Below are 14,489 nucleotides of genomic sequence, written 5' to 3'. Positions count from 1 at the left end.
TTTTTTTTTTGGGGAAGCAAGAACCGAAATAAACCAGGGACATGTATTCTTCGTCATGTGATGGAGTCTTGGTCATACTCATAGGAGAAGAGAAGGGTAGGGGCTTGTTTGTGAGTTGTGGCACTGACACTCCATGTAGATTTGGTCAAATTACACAACAGTCCCTGCAGAGCACAGTAGCTGAGTAGCAGGTCCAGCCGTCCAGGAATGCTTACACCTTGCCTCTCTTCTCTTCGGGCCTCCCTGCTGGGTAGGGTTGACCCGCCAGACACTTACAGTGACCTCCCTCCCTCCCTCCCTCCCTCAAATAGTCCGTAGTGTTTGTGCCCAGTTTTGACATTTTGTATTCCTTGGTTCTCTGCTGGTGCTGGTGATGAGTGCGGAGTATAGATGTAATGGTAAGCATGATCAAGCCTCAATAAAGAAATATAAGCATCAAGCACGCCTATGTACATATCTTCAATATAAAGAAAGAGTGCAGTCCAAGGTTCCAATCAGTCAAATATAAAATAATTATGCTTGTAATCTTATAGCTGGCCTTCTTGTAAGCACTAACAAGGGACTATCAAGAATTTGCTGGTGATCCTTTCATCACCTTTTGAATCAGTCATGTTCCTAACGTTCGCCATCAGTTTAGTTATATAGCTATAGGGTTTGTGCATGACTGGTTCAAACTGCCTAATCTGGCAACCTGTCCACCGGTTTTAATACACTACATAGAAGGTGAACCTAAATGACCGCTGAATTCAAATTGAACTATAGCAATCAAAAAAATTAACAGCAACTCCACAATTGCAATACAATTAGGAACTAACTAATCCCACAAATGCAATACAAAAACAAGAAAGCTCACTCATACAACACACAATTCCTTCCTAAGAACACTATGCCCAAGCCAACACTCCCTTACAAAGACCCTGCTCCCCCATATTGCACATAATATTAATGTGGGAATCAAATGACCGCGCACCAACCTCAAACCAACGCTATGCTATGCTGCAGCAAGATCAAATCCTCCATTTCACAAGTCTGCTGCTGGTTTGTCACATTTTGAGAGCCTTAGTATTATGTCTGTCGGTTTTCATTTGTCAAGCCACTGCTGCTACTCCCACCCATGCGGTTTGGTTCCCCAACTCTAGCTGCCAAAGCAAGAACTTCGGGCGACATTTCCCAACTTCCACTTTTCCTTCCCCAACTGGATCGCCTGGGATGTATTCCAGCACGATCCACAGTCTCGTCTACTGTAGTCCTCATGTCTGGGGAAACTTCACCTAGTTCCCCATCCTTTACATTCTGGCGATCATTGCTGTTAAGTTGCCCTTCAAAATGATCACCCCCGGCACCCATGTCTCCCCACACAGTTTTTCTTCCCATTTCTATGTCGTCCACGGCTTTTCCCATATTTGGGCTCATAAAACCGCCACCGCCTGGTCGAGGAGGTAACACAGGTTCCTTTGGCACCTTTTCCCTGAAGTCATTCTTAGACTCAGGAATGCTGGTGCAAAATATCTCCTTGAAATTGTTAACAACTCCTTTGTTATATGGATTGGCTCGCCTATCATATCGATATCGAAAATTCTCATATGTAGTCTGTCAAACAATGCACATAGATATAAGCTTGCTTTCATACCAACAGATGAATCAGAATGAAAAATTATGTACTGAAGGGTTGCAGCATGCTAAAGATGGGGATTTCTCACCTGATTTGTACTGATGAGATATAAATGGAAGGCAGTAAGGCCGCCAACAAACCACATCGATATAAAAGTGTAAACTATTAGAACAATAGAGGCTGGAGTTTTTATCATTGCTTTCCAAATTGTTGTGTCATCGCTTCCCATGATCCTCCTAACATATACCCAGCAGAATGCGAACACGTATATACAAAGAAGGGTCGTGGAGAAGACAAACATGAAGAAGAATCGATAATTTCTCTGCAAGCAGATTAGAGAGTGTTCAGATACTTTTTCCATTTATCAAAGTTTCATACAGCCAAGTTAACTCATGACTACAGAAACATCATAGAAGAAGGCAACTCAAAAACCATCATATCAACCAGACTATGCAATGACAGAAAATTATCAAGAAACATAATCTCTATTTTAATCATACTATATCTTTTTCACCACAGGCTCAGGCACATCGTTCGAGTTACCTTGGTATGCCAGTGACTAAACTGTTTAAAATCCAGTCTCTTTGTAACGTCCAGGTGGATTATAATCACCATTTTACGCATGCATAAATTGTTTGATACATGAATTCATTAGTGTATTTATTTACTTTAGTATGACAATATGCACACATAAGTCAGTATGTCTGTATTATATGCTAGAGCAATCAGAATACCTGATTCTAGACTGCAGAAAGACTGCGATTCTAAATTAAGGGAAGATTACTTACCAGCCCAATACACTGCCCAACCCAGGGACAGTGGTGGTCGAATCGTTCCACACAGTTGTTGCATATTGAACAGTGGGAGCAGCGAGGGGGTCTATAAAGCATACAAGTATCACAGTATTTGATCTTAACAGAGATACCGTTCACCTCTACTTCTTTGATGCGAGGCAAGCGCAACTGTGGAGTTTGTCCTGCCCCACTTTCTGTACTCCCATCAAAGCCTTCTGGCTCAGGGGGGTGTGTGTTACGGGGGATTATACCAGGATCTCTTCCAGAGGTTAGCAGGAGGAGCACTAAATCCTGAAAATAGAACACAGTGTCATCATTTCAAGCACTTTGCAAATACATAAACTCTTCTATAGTTATTTGTTTAAAGAAATGTAATTTGTTTTCCCTCCAGGTACTAGCGATGTAATCACTGAAGAATATAGATGATGACTCAACAGGCCTAACTAATTATCATTTACCCTAATAGATTCAATAACTTGAGTCAATTGTTGACATGCTTAGTAGAACCTACAACAAAATGTTAACCAATACTGAGCAATATCTCATTACAATTGCAGTCCTCCATAACTTATCCTCCTCCTCTCTAATCTCCCTACTCGAGATAGCAATTGTTATGTGACTTAACCAGAAAACAAGTTCTACAACCTATTACCCCTAAGAACGTTATAAGAGCGAGAACAGTCCTATAACAATATATTCCACAGTCATGGTCCACTGTGAATACATATAATACAATGAGTGAACTAGAGAGAGAGAGAACTCACATAGACTGTGAATACAACAGTGACAGCCATAATAAATATTCCCAAGTGATAGGAATAATGATCCATCAACCTTCTGGCAACAAAGACGCAGAAAATAGTGACAGGAGCAAGAATTAGAAGTATGGTGAGGCCCAAGGATCTTACATCTGGTCCAAAGATAAATCTCCCCTGGAGAAAAAATATCTGCAAAAAAGCAAAAATAAGATAAATGTAAGGTACAGTCGCATAAACACCATCCGAATACTAAAGGCGAACAAATGCTTGATCTTCAAAATCAAGTAAAGCATAAACTTTATGTTTATAACTGATACTCCAATTCCTTGTCAATTAGTCATTCTTCTTGTTTTCCATTCTTTTCAATTATAGGTAATGTCTCAAATTTTGCTAAATGTTTTGGTATCACTTGTAAAGTTTGACAGGGGCAAAGGGAGAAGTTTTATATTTTGACTGCAACATCTCCCCAAAACATAAATGAGATAAACATATCATATCAACAATAGTTTCACCAACAATATCACAATCAGCAAAACATAAAAATAGTAAATAACCGCTGTAATCATATCCACCATGTTCTATATATAGCCTAGCCCCTGAAATCATACCAAGCTCAAAAACAAAAATACAAAAACGAAATCCCTTCCTTGCCAAGACGAAAAATTTGGAAAATCAGAACAGAAAACTTACATTGCTGCCTTTCCAAATTTGGTAGACCCGGGAATCAGTGGAGCCGGATCCGGGAGCCGGATCCGATCGCTGAGGCGGAGGCACCACGTACATCTCTCCCTCACCAACCACTCTTTCAGCTCAATAAGATCGAAACAAAGACACGAAATTTATATCGAAACCAGAGAGAAAGAACGATACTTGATGATGGGTCCGGCTGAGCGAGACGGTTATGGTTGGGCGACGAGGGAAAAAGGCAAGGGTTTCTTCATGGTTAGGCTTAGGCAGCGCAGAGAGAGAGAGAGAGGGTCTAAGACTAGCGATAGTTTGTGTCTGTGCTTTACAGTGAGGATCGGCTGACGTGGCCGGGTTTGATTGGAGAAGGGGGCTTTGGGATGGACCGGCTGCTGTAGTGGGTGAAGTTTGCCCTTTTTATGTTTCCCCAACACAGAATGAATGAGCTGCGCTGCTAGTGCTACTCTTCCTCCGTCTGTAATTTTGTTTATGCAGATTTTGGCCACAATTAATTCAATAGGGTTTAAATGCGTTTCTCCGATCAACTTTTGACTTCTTTTTTTTTGTTAAATCCGGAAATTACTTACTTTTTTTTGTTAAATCCGAAAATTACTTATTTTTTACTCTAGATATCTATAACTCACGAATAAATATTTTCCCATTTTGATTAGCGTTCATTTCATTTGGTTTAAAATTAAAGCAAATAGTTAATGCAATAAGTCAGACTGAGTTCCAAACTCCTTCAAAAAAAAAAAAAAAAAAAAATTAAACCAAAGAAAGGAAAATAATAGACCATTGTTGAACATAAACTAGATTTCGCAAAATTTTGTAGGTGTTGTATTTGACGAATGAATCGTGTTAAGTTTGTTTTGTGTGAGTATATAATACGATACGCTAATAATTCATTAAGTTAAAAGGTGGATATGCAATAATTACTATAAAATTGAACGAGATTATCTCTTAAACCTGTTAAGACAAACACACAACTCTAAGTCATTTATTTTCCTTGCTCTTCTTCACCATTTTTTGCTCTCCCTAAACGATGGTTCTCATTCCATAAATGACGGTGTCGTTTGAATGCAATAAAATGCTTGACTTGGTTTAGCCTAATTGATAGATTGAATTGCAGCTGGTTTTGGTATATATCCAATCAGATCAATTTAGTTACAAGAATCATTAACCTAGAGAAGGAGTGCTCATATATACCTCTGTTTATCTTATTTTAATTTACTTTTACCATGCATAGGCGGACTCGTATTTTTTTATATTTTGATGGACTTTGCTGTTGGCGGAGTTTTATGGAGTACTATTATCGTCGTCCTTAATGTAAAGATAATGACAACCATATATACTTCATATGCAAATATGCAATGCAATACACAAACAAGAATCATTGCAAATGGATACGCATAAACTAATCTAAATGAACTCTTGCCCTTGATTACAAAATACATTGAATAATCTCGTTTCACATCAGTAAAATTAATTTAGAAAGCACAGAAACTAGTCCACATCAGTAATCGTTTTCGTTGTAACTGTTAATATTAGCGAACCCCGGTTTAACTGAGAAGTTAAGTTGGTGAAAAGTTGAAAACAAGAGTAAACACAGAACCTGCCGTCGCAAGTCCTTCTGTTTTTGGAGTATGCTTGCTTCATGGACTTTGTGCTGTAAAGTTGCAGAACGTGCAGAACAAGAATGATGACAAGCAAGTCCAATTTGGTTTTGGTAAATAGCAAATAGTTAATGTGGTAAATAAGTGGGAACCAAACGAGCTTACATTATTACAGTGAGTGAGTACCGAGTAGTGTATGTATTCACAGAGTCACCCCCATGATCAAAATGATGATTGTTGCAGGTTTCACCAGCAAATTTGACGCATTTTGAACATTGGAATTTGGACAACCCATGTGTATCTGTGTCCGGCTTTCTCAACTATATATGTATATATATTTGATACAACTTATGCCGAATCAAATAGATAGACGCTGGTCCTGCACGCACATCCCTCATTAAATAATTATTATAGACTCAGTAAAACAGAAATAATATAGTTTAAGACAGCATAATCTAGTAACTTGGCCATGGCAGCTTAAGGTCTTAAACTAAAAGGAGTCAGGTATATCTTTGGTTTCCCAGAATTTCTGATCATCACGTGTTAGAAACTTGCATGTCAAGGGAAGTTTTTTTTTTTTTTTTTGGTCTGAGAACACTTGCATTTTAAGTCCTCCTTTTTTTATATTCTTAGAGAACTTTTAAGTCCTATTTAGGTAATCCGTCCAGTAGAATGAGTAAAATGACAATGCACTAGCTTTGAAATTAGTGACTTTTTTTATCATAAGTCTTATAAGTTACTGCTTTACAAAGAGCACATCGGGGTTCTATGGTGTAGTGGTTAGCACTCTGGACTTTGAATCCAGCGACCTGGGTTCGACTCCCGGTAGGACCTTTTTTTTTTTTTTTATCTCCTTCATTATATTTTCATTTTTCAGTGCACATGTATGTGCCTCTGGATCACACGTTGGGCCATTGGACTACATCTACATAATCTGGGTAAACTCGAACAAATAAAGTGCAATTGGGATGGTAGCTTTGATATGCTCAAGGCTAGCAAGCTAGTTGTGCAATTTCTTTCTTTGTTTTCCTTTTGGGCTACTTTTAACTAGAAATTAATTAGAAATAAAGTGTCCTGTCCAATACAAGGTCTAGATAAACACAACTCAAAGCCTTGTTTAACCACAGCTGCAGAACCAACCATCCATAGGATACATAGCATATTTCTTTTCTTGTTTGATGGATGCGTCGCATCGCATTGATGATGGAGCAAACTGGACAACCGTGGGAGCTAGGCTTCCAGTTACGTATCAGTTGTACGTACGTACCTGGAATTAACTAGAGAACACAAGTAGTGCAGCTGCAGCACCAGTGTACGCATACCTTCCCATTGAACAGCCCTAAAGCACTCGAAACAAAAGACGCTCATGAGATTCTGGACTAAGTGATGCAATCCGCTAAATTATCAATGTCAAGATTTTCCAGCTTACCTTTGACGCTAACCAAATATAAGCTAGTTTATACATGCACCCCATATATCTGAAAATCTTTAGCAGCAACTACAAACGTCCTGATCATTTCAAGTAAAGCTCTCAAATTGAGAGTCATGACCAAACACAGTTTTAAACGTAAGGCAGTCATGAATTAATCATCTCCATTTTTCATTCTCAAGTTCATAATGGATATCAGTGTCCTCCATCAGCCTTCATATTTTCCTCCCGGCCAATATTTCTCCGTTTTTCTCATGGTCAGTGGCTTATTTATTCCTACTTTCTTAGCAAACAAGCACAATCAGCTCACTGATAAGATTGCTACACAGTTAACATGATAACAGAGATGTATTAGCAACGAAAGATGGATTTATGCTGACCCTCCACTATACCATCTTCCCATCAATCTTTGCAACTCTAACTTGGATTATTTTATTAACTCTATTGTCTGTGCTGAGTTCACCAGCTACTCAAGGAAAACATTTACAAAGATAAAATAAAAAAGTCTCTTTCCAACTGAAGCTAACATTCCAGGTTCTTTCTGCAAGGAAAGAAAAATCTGTACTTTGATAGATACCATATGGTGGGGGAAAGACCAGGCATTGGATCGGAAGCACAATAGAGAGGTAATCTAAAGACTAAAGGCATCATGACGACTATTTTGTGCACCACGCTTGTCTCTCCAAGTCTCTCCCCACATCTTGGCCTCTGCAACAGCTTTTTCTCTGTCCAAGTTCTTGTTTAACATACATGTCGTTTCATTAGGAGAGTTATTCCCTGAAGCATTCAAACTCTTTATTCCTTCAACCCGCTCAGTGCTGATGCTCAACACCTTTGGTTCATTATATGGATGGGTTGTCAAGTAATTCAAGGCAAGTACCACATCCCTCATGGTCGGTCGGGCAGAAGCATCCTCTCTTAGACACATGGAAGCCACTTCTAATGCGTTTCTCAAGATATGTACTGGAAACTGCCCTCTAAGATATGGATCTGCAAATTGCATGGTAAGCTTCTTGGGATCTTTCATAAAAGGACGTGCCTACAAAAAGACACACATGAAAATTAGTAGGATAAACTATCCCTCAGCTAAGATCAAAAGCTATATTGAACATGTTTTAGTTAACTACACAGTATCAAACATAAAGAATTACCCACTCAACAAGCTGTTTTTCACGACCAAGAGTACTATCAACGGCCTTATGTCCTGTAAGCAACTCCAGCAAGACTACCCCAAAACTGTAGATATCCGATTTTGCTGTCAACTTTCCACTTTTAGCATACTCAGGAGCACAGTAACCATGAGTTCCCATGACCCTGGTGGAGACATGCGATCTATCTCCAGTAGGACCAAACTTTGCAAGCCCAAAATCAGAAAGTTTCGGGAAAAAATCCTCCCCCAACAAAATGTTGGCTGATTTTACATCCCTGTATATGACAGGTGGTTCAGCATCATGGTGAAGATATTCCAACCCTTTGGCTGCACCAGCAGCTATCATCATCCTTGTGTTCCAATCAAGTGGTTCTTTATCAGGTCTAAGATCTGAGAACAATTACAGGTGGGGTTGGTCATCACCTTCAAAATTTTATAAATGATAACAAGGTATGAAATGATTTGTCCATGATATGCATACAACATGATTAGTTGTAACAGGACATGTAAATGTTTTAGTAATAATGATGAATAAAAGCATATAACATGACTATGTTTTCTGATTTCCTTACAGTATGAGACAAACAAATTAATAAAGCAAGGCTGTTGAAATACAACTTAGAATGCCCAGCACTCAGAATGGAGCAGAATTCTTCAGTCACTAGCATAAGTGAGGTAGTGACAATCATAGCTTAGTCTGGCTAGCTGGACTTTTACAATCCACTTTTTAGGATAGGAAGGGGACCAATTACACTCTTGCAAGTCCGATCTTCCCCTCAGCAGCTACTGATGGAAATAAACTTTAATGTCTTTGGTTGAGCAATGGAGTAGACTTATCAGAAACTACTTTCTCCTTTTGGTTTTGCATAGCTTAAAAAGGTCTTACAAGTGCCTATCTTTGTGTTTCCAAAACATTTGAAATGAATCTAAGGTGAGCTACGAATTGGAATGTAAGCATGAGGAGAAGCTCATATGGTGTTGTTAATTAAAAAATAGAATGACATCAAAACAAGTACCATGGAGATGGTCTGCCAAGGACCCTAAGGGCATGTATTCATAGACAAGCAGGCGCTGCTCCCCTTCAGCACAGTAACCAATTAAACTTACAAGGTTTGGGTGACGCAGAAGAGAAAGCATTAGAACCTCCACCAGAAACTCCTTGTCTCCTTGAAGACCTGTCTGATCTAGTTTCTTTACAGCTACAACCTGCTTGAAATATTATCTCCTCGTATAAAAATACAATAAATCAAATCTTGAAAATCAGATAATGCGGATCTTGTATGATAAGTAGTACAAAAGAAGTTAGTCATCCCTTGAACAACTTACTCGACCAGAACTCAATTTCCCTTTGTATACAGGCCCAAATCCACCTTCCCCAATAAAGCATTCCGCCCTAAAATTTTTGGTTGCAGTTGCAAGTTCACGAAAGGTGAATGTCTGTGCCTTAGTAGGATCATTAGTTCCATCTTCTTGAGCTGATTATCGGACAAGATTTCATTAATATCTATGAATTACATGCAAGAGGCAAAACTATCTACAAAAAGTATAGAGTGGAAATGGGAACCATATATATAATGTCAACTTCATTCTAGGTGTACAGTCCATAACATTTTAAATTCAAATTCACTAACCTGGATACATTGTAGGTTTCGGATATTCAGAGTTGTGGTATGAATTGTACTTAATTACTGCTGTCGTCTCATGATCATGAATTCATGATCCCATTGCAGTTGGAACTACTTGTCAATTATTTATAGTTACCCTTGTGTTTTCAGTTTTAAGGTTGATTACTAATCACAGCATAATAAAGTACTGTGGTGGAATATTGTACTTGAAAAAAGGATTTCATTACAATCAGATTATACTCAAAGGTGGCAAATTGGAAAAACCAGACCAAGATCTCACTGAAAGGAAGAAACAAAAAACAGGACACACAAAAAGAGACTCTCTAAGAACAAGATCCAAACTTGGCTTAAATAGATCAATAACAACAAAACGGAATCACTAGCTAACATTCAAGAGCTGAAGTCAGAAGACACGGATTTAAAGTTTTTCGATCATGACAGGAAACTGGAACATTATCTAAACAAGCAACAAATTAATGACAAAACCCTCCAAAAACGAAACATGATCAAACGTAAGGAAAAAGGAGGAGAAGAAGAAAGAACTGACCAGAAGACAATTGAGGCGTGGCATTGTCGGAAGAAGGGGTTTTGTGAACGTCGTCGTCTTCGCCGCGCTTGAGCTTCTTGCCCTTCCTCAAACCGAAACAGGGGCAATAGCCCATTGCAGCAGCAGCAGCAGCAATGGAACAGATACGAAATATAATGTCGTTTTTTTTTTCTTTTTTTTTTTCAGATCAACAACGTCTCCAGACTTTTGTTCATCTTATTAGTCTTTGGAAAACACGCAGATAATTAACCCTTCCGAGAGAAACGAAATGCAAGACCAGAAGAGAGAAGATGACGACGAGTACGATGACGTTGACGACTCGCAACTCCCAATCACGCGCTTCCCTTTTCCAACATACAAACAAACACAAACACAATGACAACAACGTACGTACGACGAGTGAGTAGAGGATCAATCTTTGTTTTGTCTCTCTCTTAATTATTCCTTCTTTTCCTCCTTCGGCATATGATTGGCGCTGATGAGGTCCACACTCACACAGCACAATACAACACGTCACGTTCTAAATCTTTTTCCATTTAACCATTTATTTTCTCATTTAATCACAAAATCAAATTAGTGATATAATTAATACCATGTATGTGCCACGCACCAATTATATGCCGATATTCGGTGGATTATTAATGTGCTCGATCGTATCTTATTCAATCCAAAGGGAGGAGTTGGTGCTTTTGTTAATATTACCTGCCCCATATATGGTAAGTCTGCTCTGGACTTCACAAGTTCACACTTCCCAGCAATCAAGGGGTTGATTTGAAATTTACGGCCGGTGACAGCTTGTGATGAACATTTAAAACTCTGGATAATAACAAACTGAATGGCGTTTTTTTTCTTTCTGATTTTCATTTCATCTTAGCATTCATGTATCATAACAGTGTCTCAGCATCAATTTAAGCTATCAAACTGCTAATGTATGGGCGGTACCGGATGATTCACAATAAATATGTCGAATGTCGATAAAATCAAACGCGGCACTGTTTACAATCATCCAAGATCATTTCTCCTTAGTTTGGTGATGGATAAATTCACTGTGCATCTAATCTAAACTAAAGCACTCTTGTCCAAATTTATGACATTTTCAGTACCACCATGAAACCAAGTGGCACTCAAAATTTGGATGGTAAATGAAGGGTTTCACTCTCGACTCTTCTGTAATCAAACCACAAACTCTGCCAAGAAAAATAACTCCTACTCATCTCATTCTATCAGCACAATATACAAGTTCTTGTTTCTCAACAGAAATTGAACACAAAATATCTCAACTTAAACAACTGCACGAGCGTTCTAGAATGATTGTATAGAAAGTGGAAGACTAATGCAGTGTGCAATGTGCAATCTGCAGTGTGCATGGATCAATGGAACCTCAGTACACGGTGTATTACAATATGTACGGAATAGTTTTCACAACAACTTTCTTTGAGCTACAAAAAGACTGAAGATGTGTTTCATCAATGGTGCCAAAACCGGTTAACTGGATGCCGTAGTCTGCCAACCTATTAATATCCCTTGTTAGTGGAGATTGCCAAAGACCATCCCACCATGCAGGAGGGAGAAGTGGTGTGAAAGCACATTGGTTATGCTGGTTGTGACAACTAAGGGGACCTGCAAATCTGTTCCACACATGTCCCCAACCAATCTGAAATCTTAAACCTTCTCTCAACAAATCACTTTGAAAGCTGCTTAAGAACGAAAAATTCGAACCAGTTGGACTGTCCCCTGAAAAAGAGTAGACTATACATCAGAACAATTCTGGCAACATTTGTTATAAGCGAGTAATTCAAATTCTGTAAGGATGCATGTACCTAGACTGTTTGCTGCAGCCAGTGCTGCAATTAACTGAGCATATGTAGTCCCAACACGCCTGTGAGCACCAGACACAACAGCATGTTTTGCCCGTGATGCAAGAAAGAAGTCCACAAAGGCGACCCATCTGGGTGCTGGGCCCCAATCTTTCGCTCTAAATTCTAAACTTCGCAATCTTTTACCGCCATCAGATATATTTCCTTTGAAAAGTTCGTAATCAAAATGAATTACCTACGAAAACCAAAATTGTAGTAGAATCAAAAGAAGCAAACTACTGCTGAACAGTGTGTAGGAAAAGAGATCTTCAAACTCTTTTAACTCGTTTACGTTGCATTCTTGACTACAAATTTAAAAGAGAATCGAGTTGCATAGAGAGTTAGCATGGTGATGATGCAATATGATTTGGCCATTCTCCGCACATCAAGTAAAGTACCTCTGCAAACTTGCTTATATTCGGTGTAATACTTTTTATAAGAGAGGGGGTATCTGACACTAAGACCACCCTGGGCCTTGAGGCTTTACCAAGATTGCGCACAGCTTTTCTGATGCAGTTTAGTGCTGCCTGTGCAGCTCTCACCGACCTGAAACAGGGGAAGCAGAAACAGCCTTAAGTTTCGGAATGTAAAACTTAAGCCAATCAGGGAATAAGGTCAATCGTTAGTTGCAACACCTATTCATGAGCATTCGCATGTGCAGAGAAATATCAGGATCCACTCCACCGATAACCCAATTGATTGCTTGCTCAACATCTTCAGAAGGAGATATAAGCACTCTCATCAGCTCTCCAAATACATTAGGCCGAGAATGGAGAACCTCTGGCTTTCCAAATAAATTAGAAGCAGCCTTCCTCATCTCTGGATGTATATTCTTCAAGAAAAACTGGGCTGCCACAGCGTCATTTGTACCTTGGAACCTGCAATACTAAGGTTATGAGCATGCATGTGATGATACCTCAAGATGAGTTATGGGCTAAATATCTAAACTTTTGTCATCTCACCATATAATAGGTTGCTTCCATCTCCTCCAGTCGCTACACAGGACATTTGTCTTCATTGGTTTCTCAAAGTCATCAGTCCTCATAATCAGTTGCCTTCCGTACTTGTTTACACATTTATTAAGTCTCCACAGATGCTTGATTTCTTTCATTGTAAAAGAAAGGTTGGAATAAGAAATGTAATCCCCAAAAGGGAATTTTCCCCTGAAATGAATAACACCAATGTGAGCACAAGAAAAGACATGTAGTGCGGCAACTTAATTATTCTGACTGCAATTGTATCTTGAGCCCCAACATGTAGTTCTGTTGAGGTGAACCATTGAAACAAAAACAACAAAATGTCAGAAGTTATTGTGTGAATGTTCCATAAACATGATTAAAATGTCAGAAGTTAATGATGGTTTTATGTTTGCATAGCTGCACCACTTCTGGGGCATGCTATAAACATTCAAAGTAAGGCATAGAGTATGTTAATATGCTTCAGCGGTAAGCCACAATAACGGCTTCTTCAAACAAGTCAGCTGACTTAGAGATAAAATATTAAATACAGAAAAGAAAGGCTTGAGAAAGAACCAATAATATGCCTGGTTTGCCCAATAATGAGGGACCGGTTTAACATCACACTCAGTGCTGCACCACTTAAGATCTTGTACATTTCATTCCCGAAGCCTGCCTCTGCTGATTTACCAAGCACAAAACCATGCTGGCAAAACTGTTGTGGAGGAAGATTCCGCACTCTCAAAGCACCTGAAATTGGATTAGCCATGTGAGCTTCTCAACCGCAGTGCAATCAAAACTATGATGCCACGAAGTTTTTGACAAAGACACATAAGAAATGCTATTTTAGATGAACAAATCAAAAGATACCAGTTCTATTTGGTCAACATGGAAATGCTTATAATTATTTGTAAGAGTAATACAATCGGCTTAGCATATATATACATTCTATTCTACTCCTAGAGGCCGGAGCTAAACTTTTAACAATCAGCACAAAAATTTGTAGCATACCATTCAATTCAAAGTGATTTTGAATAAGTTTCCTCACTCTGAAACTTTCATCCCAAAACCCTCCTCCTTCAAACTCCTTTCCCATCTCTTCCACCGAAGCACACGAGCTCGATTTTCTCTTTCTCTTACTCTTACTCTCGCTGCTCCGAGTCGGAGTCTCCGAGTCGTGAATTTCAACAGGGAAATCGCGGCTCGTTGGAGAATCATCATGGACAGGTCTTAAGTTGAGAATCAGCAGCAATCCGATTCCCGCAAAAATTGCAACGAATATCAGAATTGACCCTACAGAAACTCGTCTCCTTCTCCTCATCATCTTTAGGGTTTAGGATTGAACACAGGGATCTGAAGAAGAAGCTCACTCACTCCAAGTCTGTAAATTTCAAGCCCAATCCTGCTAACTCTCATTATTGGCGAGCGGCCCATTACTATTTGTAAAAGGAAAATTGGAAAAAAA

General features: G+C 39.0%; 3 protein-coding genes and 1 non-coding gene across 4 annotated transcripts; 1 reads left to right on the top strand and 3 right to left on the bottom strand.

The window, feature by feature from the left end:
- Window positions 1–724: 724 nt before the first annotated feature.
- On the bottom strand, window positions 725–4,331 carry LOC133726791 (probable protein S-acyltransferase 7). Its single transcript, XM_062154414.1, has 5 exons — window positions 3,855–4,331; window positions 3,171–3,353; window positions 2,401–2,697; window positions 1,701–1,934; window positions 725–1,590 (listed from the first exon to the last, which is right to left on the bottom strand). The coding sequence occupies exons 1-5, from the start codon at window positions 3,945–3,947 to the stop codon at window positions 1,066–1,068; spliced, it is 1,332 nt and encodes a 443-aa protein (XP_062010398.1). The 5' UTR covers window positions 3,948–4,331; the 3' UTR covers window positions 725–1,065.
- A 1,892-nt stretch (window positions 4,332–6,223) lies between these two features.
- TRNAQ-UUG (transfer RNA glutamine (anticodon UUG)) lies at window positions 6,224–6,295 on the top strand. Its single transcript has one exon. It is a non-coding gene; the product is annotated as a tRNA-Gln (tRNA).
- A 944-nt stretch (window positions 6,296–7,239) lies between these two features.
- On the bottom strand, window positions 7,240–10,575 carry LOC133726793 (probable serine/threonine-protein kinase PBL7). Its single transcript, XM_062154417.1, has 5 exons — window positions 10,213–10,575; window positions 9,367–9,515; window positions 9,057–9,246; window positions 8,042–8,430; window positions 7,240–7,929 (listed from the first exon to the last, which is right to left on the bottom strand). Exons 1-5 carry the CDS (start codon window positions 10,325–10,327, stop codon window positions 7,522–7,524), a joined length of 1,251 nt encoding a protein of 416 aa, XP_062010401.1. The 5' UTR covers window positions 10,328–10,575; the 3' UTR covers window positions 7,240–7,521.
- An 825-nt stretch (window positions 10,576–11,400) lies between these two features.
- On the bottom strand, window positions 11,401–14,488 carry LOC133726790 (uncharacterized). The gene is made up of 7 exons (XM_062154413.1): window positions 14,036–14,488; window positions 13,612–13,774; window positions 13,031–13,231; window positions 12,704–12,946; window positions 12,467–12,614; window positions 12,033–12,264; window positions 11,401–11,946 (listed from the first exon to the last, which is right to left on the bottom strand). The coding sequence occupies exons 1-7, from the start codon at window positions 14,346–14,348 to the stop codon at window positions 11,609–11,611; spliced, it is 1,638 nt and encodes a 545-aa protein (XP_062010397.1). The 5' UTR covers window positions 14,349–14,488; the 3' UTR covers window positions 11,401–11,608.
- Between the last annotated feature and the right edge of the window lies 1 nt (window position 14,489).

This window comes from Rosa rugosa, chromosome 1, assembly GCF_958449725.1.
Source record: "Rosa rugosa chromosome 1, drRosRugo1.1, whole genome shotgun sequence".
NCBI lineage: Eukaryota > Viridiplantae > Streptophyta > Magnoliopsida > Rosales > Rosaceae > Rosa > Rosa rugosa.
Note: the sequence above shows the minus strand (reverse complement) of the source record. Positions and strands in the feature narration are given on the sequence as shown.